Raw genomic sequence first — 8,092 nt, forward strand, 5'->3', positions numbered from 1 at the left:
GGCTGGAATTATTTTATGCTACATTACAAAGTATGAGGTGGGTCATAATATAGTCATGTAATTTGTTTACCTAAATAAGTATTTCATTTTTACAGAATCAAGCTAAGCTCTTCTGCTCCCACAATCCATCATGTAAAATTCTGTTTGTGCACATTTGCACTTGCTTGCATGTCTTGTTCTTATTAGTTCCTTTCTGGATGAAGTAATTCTTAGTCAGTTCTCCTGGAAATGGGACAATAGCTCCCAATTCAGATAAATACTTCAGCCCATGATTAATTTACTCTACTTAAGTTCTACTGAAACAAATGTTTAACTTTAAGCACATGCTTAATTGCTGTCCAATATAGGGATACTCTTCTGAATTAGGGCCATAGTTGCTAATCCATATTTAAGAATAGCAGTACCTAATCTGGGGTTGGAATAATTTTAAATGACAGAAGGAGAAGATGGGGACAATTTTATGTACTTTTGTGTTTTCTTTTTAAATTTTCAGGTAGGTGATTCTACTATAGATTTCTTAGTTCACTTTTGTTTATATGTCTTAGGGAAGCTGATGTTGTCTTGAAGTATCTAAAGGAGCAATGCAGTGCAAAGAAGATCGGTGTCGTTGGGTTTTCCTGGGGTGGAATGGCTGTACATCACTTGATGCTGAAAAATCCTGAATTTATGACTGGCGTGTCTCTCTATGGTAGTAAAGATTGCATGTAAACTTGAGCAGGCTCACTTGATTTTGTGGAGTATATATTTTAGATGTTGCTTTATATAGATTTCTATAAGTATTCAATTTACAGGTGAGCTGCAGATTTAAATATGACTATTTATTTCAGCAATATGTGCTATATGGTTCCACTAACTAAAGGGACAGCCAGTATTTAAGATGTTCACACAACAGAAAATGTCATTTTTCACTGAATGTCCTCACCAGCGCTATAACTGCTCGGAAAATTGCGATCTTTTTCCCCAGAATCTTTTGCTTTTCATCAGAATAAAACATATGCTAATCTGTGAAATATACTAATGCCTTGTCTACACTAACACTATAAATTGATGTAAATTACACTAATTAAGTTATGTAAATTACATAACTTAAGTTGATGTAACTTATATTGATTGAAAATGGTGTCTACACTATGCTATGTCGATGGGAGAGTGCTCTCTCGTCGACTTATCACGTCTTCACCAGACCCACTAAATCAATACCGCTGCATCAATCACAGTGGCGCCAATTTAGCCCGTAGTGAAGACTAGCCCTAAGAAACAAGTATTTCCTGATTTCCACTTGACTGGCTCTATGCTCCAGCAGGGTTCTCTGCTCTCAGCATTGCCATGACATAATGCATACTGGGATATCCCAGAGCACAAGCAAATAATTTGGGGTATAAGTGGTCTGAAAGTAGGAGAAAAGGTAAGTTGTCTGTTGTTCATGTGCTGAATGCCCAACGGAGCCTAGTTTGTAGGGACATTTCAGGAAGTTAGACTGGACACTTGGCACAGACGATGGCAGAGAGGACTTCTGCTGCCTGTTCTGATGGGAGGAGTACATCTGCCGATGGTTAAGGAGTTTCACAATGTGGGAGCCATGTTGGTTCCCTGGTACAGCAGCAACCAAGAGTGCTTTCCTTCATCTTGGCTTGGCAAGGCAGGTACAGCGTTTCCTTTCAGATATGGACCTAGCCACATTTATCGATGCCTTAGCCACTTCCAGTTTAGATTGCTGTAATGTGCTGAACATCAGTCTTGAGGACCACTCAACTTTCACTGACTGCAGAATGCAACTTCTCTTATCTGCTTAGTGGTTCTTCTTACATCGTGGTGCTCCATAGACTGAACTACCCCAATTGGAAGCCATTGTCAAGAGTTGCTGATTTTTAAAGCCCTATCCAATTGGATCCTGTCTAGCTTACATATCATCTTTCTCCATATGCTCCATCCCAATTTTTGGGATGAGTAAGGGGCTGTTGACTCTAAAGTTTGCTGCCCTCACTGGTCCCAATAACCCACCTTTGTTGACATTCAGGATATCTTGCAAGGCCTATGTACCTTTTCTTTACCAAATCTTTCATTTGCTGGGTTGGCTTGAGGAAAGCTGAGCCTCTTGAGGTTCTGTGAGTGGTTTTTTACACTATATTTTACCCTGTGTGGTTTTAAAGCTGATTTATGCGTGAATGTAGCATTTGTGACAGAACATTTTTATAATGAAAAATAAATATTGCTAAAGCAAATAGAAGTTTTGTATTTAAATTTGCAGCTCACCTTCAAAAATGTCACATGATTTAAATACTCTCTCAAAATGTGTTATAGGAATAATCAGGGACTCTGATGACAGATATAATTTGCTGAACCCGACGTTTTTTATTTTTGGGGAAAAAGATCACACCATTTCGTATGACCAAGTAAGTGTTTGTCTCAAACAGATTTCTCTTTTCCTGACATGCTTTTATCTTATAAAGCAGAATTCTGGCTCCTGGATATCTGTGCAGGCCTGCTAGGAAACCCTTGCGGAGATAGGAGAGCAGAGAAGTAGCTATATTTTAGCTTCTCCTTGAGCTTACAGAGAAACCACTGTATAGCTTTTCTTTCAGGGGGACTGAACAGAAACATGGTGGGGCCAACGGTCAGCCTCTTTGTATCACAGCAAGCAAGGGCTGAATGGGTATAAAGAGACTCCAGTGGGTACAAACCATACACTTTAACCACTTGGACATTTGTGCTGCCTCTTAGAGGGCACAGGGTTAAGCCACTGAATTTAGACTCTGGAGACAGAGGTTCAGTTCTCAGCCCTGCCCCAGAACTCTCTGAGTGACTGTGAGCAGGTCACCTAGTCAGTCTGGGTATACTGGGAAAACAAACTAGGTTAGAAAAGCGGTAAAGAGCATATTTTACTTATAATACCTGTAAACCTTATGCCATGGCTTGATGAGGAAATATAGTGTTTTTAAAAAAAAGGAATGATGTAAGATTAGCTATAATTAACAATACCTAGCTCTTATATAGGGCTTGTCATTAGTAGATCTCAAAGGAGGTAAGTATCCTTATCTCCATGTGACAGATGAGGAAACTGAGGCACAGGGAAGGAAGTGGCTTGCTCAAGGCCTGAGCTAGGAATAGAACCCAGCTCTCCTAAGGCCCACTCCAGTACTTTATCTAGTAGGCCAAACTGGCTAATCAGTACATTTCCTAATATAATGCTTTTTCCCAGTGTAGACATGGGTGACCATGCCTTGGTTCCCTCTGTAAAATAGTAATAATACCTCCCTGCCTAACAAAGGTGCTGTGAGGGTAAATTCACTAATGCTTGGTAGGCACTAAAATACTATAATGACAAGGGCCCCGTAAGTACATAAATAGGAGTCAAGAGCCTGGTCTGCACATAAATTCCCTGCCTGTGCAGTGACAGGGATGGCACATCACCACAACACCATAGTTTATGCTGTAGGAATAATCTATAAGTGTGAGAGGACTGGCAGCAGGGCATCCTGAAGCCCCAATTCAGGAGTCCATCCCTATTTAGGAAAGCATTTAAACACATGCTTCAGTGCTTTCCCGAATCAGGGCTTCAGAAAGGATTCCCCGACTCTGAAACTTGCTTCTCGCCTTGACTTGCAAGAGCCTGCATTTGGGTATCGATCCTGATGCTCTGCAAGTCTTAGCTGTTTCCCCAGGCTTTTCCTGGGGAGTGGGAGTACTGGACTGGGGATGAGTTGGAAAGAACGAGATGGAGCCTTTGGGAACAATGTATAGGAGGCCTATTCTTCTCATAATGAAAGGTTTCAGAGTAGCAGCCATATTAGTCTGTATCTGTAAAAAGAAAAGGAGTACTTGTGGCACCTTACAGACTAACAAATTTATTAGAGCATAAGCTTTCGTGAGCTATAGATGAAGTGAGCTGTAGCTCACGAAAGCTTATGCTCTAATAAATTTGTTAGTCTCTAAGGTGCCACAAGTACTCCTTTTCTATTCTTCTCAGATGTACTTGATATTTTTTCTTAAGAATGTTCTTTAATCCATGTAATGTGACTACAACATGGAATAGATGCATCAGGAAAATCTAAATTCCATACAAAAACTGCATTAAGAGAATCTTGAGGTGTAAAATGAAACACCTTATATGACAGGAAATGCCAATATTAAGGTTAGATGAACAACTTTGTGCCCTTATCCGTATGCATTAGGACACAGGATGAAATCCATTCAAGTGTTGGTATTGACTTCAGTGGGGCCAAGATTTCACCCACATTGCTTAATTACATGATCATTACATTATTTTTGTTCAATAGAATTCTTGCCTTATTTGCTGGATATTATGGATAGTGCTCAATTAAGGAAGAAGCTGATCTATATTTATTTTTATTTGCATTATTTAAACGTGTGGATCCATGCCTCGGATATGGCTGTCCCTGCACTGACTGAACAAAACCTTCATTCACTACATACTGTCCAATTTCCAAGGTGAAGGACACAGTACCCTTCCCCAGCCTCATTCACTACACAATGCTTTTTCACCTAGCCTGCAAACTTGGGCCCTTTGGAAAATATAGTATGTGATTACATAAAGACTTCATCATAGTGCATATACACACGAGGGAACAATTAAGGTTGCACAGGCCACATTACCTTTAATTTTTTCTTCTAAGTGCTTTTATTTTTCAAGGTTTATTTAATTTAGTTTTTTTTAACAGAAATTCCTAGAAATTCTTAACAAAAGAAAAACAAAAAATGCCCTAAAAGCTTCCATCATCTGTAATGTGCTGCACAGCAGTGGAACTCTCTGTCCTGCACTGTATGTGCTCCAGTGAGGCACCAAATCTAGGCCTCATTCCATACACTTCCTTATTTAGATCTGAAAAAAATACATGAAAAGAATGTTCTGACTGCAAAGTAACAGAAATTTTACAGTTGCTCATGCAATCTTAATTCAGACCCTTTGGGCACAGGAATTATGATACATTCTTTAATTACACAAACACATACAATTTTGAGACCCTCCTTTCTCTTCCTTCCAACTAACAGACCTTCCAAATTCTGCAACAAATGAGACAACTGCCTCCTTCGCTACCCAACCCTGATTCAGCCCCAGAGCACAGTTCATTCTGTTTACTGAATGAGGCAGGGGTTCTGTGGGAAAAATAGTATGTGATAATGTAGTTGGAGACTGTATCATAATGCATATGCACAAAGAGGCTGAATTAAGATTGCAAAGGGGGGCTTAATTTTCTAATTTCTGAGTGGTTGCCTTTGCAACCTTAATGTTCTTTTAACATATATATATATATATATATATATATATATATATATATATATATATATAACAATATATAGTGCAGAAGGAAGCAGGACTCCTTTACAGTCCTACCTGCTTACATACTCACCTTCACAGATAATACTGCACAGGCATCTGCACAGGTTTACACATTAAAAATGAAATTCCCCTCCACATCTGGCCCATGCATGTGCAACTGAGGGTACATCCACACTTCCAGCTCGAGGAGACATACCCACGTTAGCTCACGTCAGCCTCTGGCTCCGGTAGGTATCACTTGTTCAACTGGGTTTTCCCCATGGTTACAAGTTCGTAACTGTCTCAGATTCAGAGCCAGAACAACCATGAATAGTTCAGTCTTTCCTTTATACAACTTGGGCTTGTAATACTGGCCTTGCATAACAGGTGATCCACAGACAAAGGCCTGCTCCTCAGGGTGTAACTTCAAAGGCTGGATTTTTGCATAACTGGAGGTGCAGAATTTGAATTCAGCTTACCTGAGATATTTCCCAGGAAATCCACTTCACGTGTATTGTCCCAAAAGCTCATTCTTATCTGGCACATTGTTCAGTAGAGTCCTTTGATCACTCAGGCCTTATATTGGATCTCCCCCTACCGAAGTTACATAGAATCCTGGCCCACAATAATACATAAACTTTGTATTTGGTACAATGAACCCCAAGGATACTAAGACTTAATTCACTAAGGTTTTTTTTAAGGATATGGGAGGAAATTGCCATATCTTTCACAGAGTCATATTTCAAAGATAAGTTTTCTTCTTTATTAGTTAAGAGCCTGTAAAAAGAGCTTTGTTAATAAAATCTGGCCTGAGGGTTAATAAGTAAAGAAGATACTGATCACATCTTTCAGAAAGCCAAACAATGGACAAACTGAGAGTTGACAAGTTAAACAAAAATTAAAAACAACACAATAATGGAAGGATGCTCTGTGTTGCAGATCATCTTACTGGAGAAGAAACTGAAACGGTACTGTCAAGTTGAATACAGAATTAAAGTTTATCCTGGACAAGTTCATGGCTTTGCAGAGTTAAAGCCAGAAGATATGAAACCTCGAGATAAACCTTACATTGAAGAAGCAAGAAAGGATATGATGAACTGGCTGAAAACATATGTTTAACAGAAATATAAAGTCTAGTCTGTAAAACAATATAAAGTAATATATTTTGGGGATTTAAGAGTAGCACTTGATTGAATTATATTTTACAGAAAATATAAAGGTCCTATTCCTGTAACTTTGAAAAAGAAAATCTGTACTGTTTTGTAGAGAATTTACAACAATTAAAAATAGTAACTTTTTCATTTGTAGTTCTTAATGTTTATAATCTGATTTCATATTGAATCATTGTTGAATGAAGAAATCATTAAGCATTAAAAAGTTGTTCAAATTCAGCCTATCTTAATATAGTTAGAAAAAGTTCTCCATTTTGTATGGGGCATATTCTTTTAATGATCATATTTTAATCATAATTAATACTAATGGAAATTGGTCATGCATTGAGAGTATGGACTCCTTTGACCTATACTATCATGACAAAAGTGACCATACATCCTAATTTCACCAGCAGAGCCATGTTTTTTTTCTAAATGATGTCCCAGGAAGTTTTTTTGGGGACACCTGCAATGTCCTGTTTTTTTCTTTTAATAAGTCAAAACATTTTTTTTATTAATAACTACAAAACATTTATACAAGATATATTGCTGTACTTAGTAGAATTTGCAGTTTGTGTAACAGGAGGGAGCAGTCTAGCCGAGTATGGTGAACAGAGAGCAACTGATGTGAAGAGACAAATCAAATGACTGCAGACACTGTCAAAAGGTGTTGTTCTGCAAACATGAATGACACCAGTCTAAACTCATTTAGAACACTAAGGCACTGGAAAAAATTCTTCCACTCTAAGGCCTGGTCTACACTGGGGTGGGGGGGGAAATCGATCGAAGTTAGGCAACTTCAGCTATGTGAATAACGTAGCTGAAATCGACGTACTTAGACCTACTCACTGTGGTGTCTTCACTGTGGTGAGTCGACTGCTGCCGCTCCCCCGTCGACTCTGCCTGCGCCTCTTGTGGTGGTGGAGTACAGGAGTCGACAGGAGAGTGCTCAGGAGCTGATTTATTGCGTCTAGAGTAGACGCAATAAATTGATTCCCGCTGGATTGATCGCTGCCTGCCGATCTGGCGGGTAGTATAGACATACCTTAAAGAATATGCTCATGTCATGGTTGAGTCAGAAGCTAGCACTAGTGCACAATTAAAAAAAATCTGTAAAAGTATTTTGCATTCTTAAAAATGACAACTCAGAAGTGCCTACATATTTGATTTTGACACTAAGGTCTCCTTAATCATTTAGATATATCAGATGTCATGTTAGCTTCATTATTTTTGTTTTGTGCACTGTCAAGCTCTTGCTGCCAAAGGAAAGCCTGAAAACTTCCACCATGTCTTTCTTTAAGCTGTTAAAATACTGAATTGCCTTCAAGGGTATGTCTACACTATGAAATTAAGACTTAAAGACTGCCAATACTTCTTTGTTTTGTGTATCACTTTACAATAACATAGGAACCTTTCATCAGCAGCCAGTACTGGGTTTACAATGGTGCCAGGCACTGCAGAAAGGGCCCACACAGGTGTCTGGACTGTGGCCCTACCCCCACTCCAACTCTTCTCCTGAGGCCCCCCCTCACTCCACCTCTCCCCAGCCCTGCTCCTCTCCACCCCCTTCCCAACCCTGTCGCTCGCGCTTAAGGCAGAAAAAAAGTGCCCTCCCATACCTACCTCATTCCAGTGCCTCTGATGCCAGGTGTCTGTTTTTTTA

The 8,092-nt window shown here is 39.3% G+C and overlaps 1 protein-coding gene across 2 annotated transcripts in view; it reads left to right on the top strand.

Moving 5' to 3' along the window:
* LOC119851188 (carboxymethylenebutenolidase homolog) overlaps window positions 1-6,665 on the top strand; it is a 28,444-nt gene extending 21,779 nt beyond the window's left edge. For both annotated transcript variants that reach the window (XM_043508469.1, XM_038390618.2), the window contains 3 exons: window positions 546-688; window positions 2,302-2,393; window positions 6,218-6,665. In XM_043508469.1, the coding sequence (XP_043364404.1) occupies window positions 546-688; window positions 2,302-2,393; window positions 6,218-6,397 (415 nt within the window). In that variant the 3' untranslated portion in view covers window positions 6,398-6,665. The remainder of the gene's footprint in view (window positions 1-545; window positions 689-2,301; window positions 2,394-6,217) is intronic.
* Window positions 6,666-8,092: the final 1,427 nt, after the last annotated feature.

Source organism: Dermochelys coriacea, chromosome 2 (assembly GCF_009764565.3).
Source record: "Dermochelys coriacea isolate rDerCor1 chromosome 2, rDerCor1.pri.v4, whole genome shotgun sequence".
Classification (NCBI taxonomy): domain Eukaryota; kingdom Metazoa; phylum Chordata; order Testudines; family Dermochelyidae; genus Dermochelys; species Dermochelys coriacea.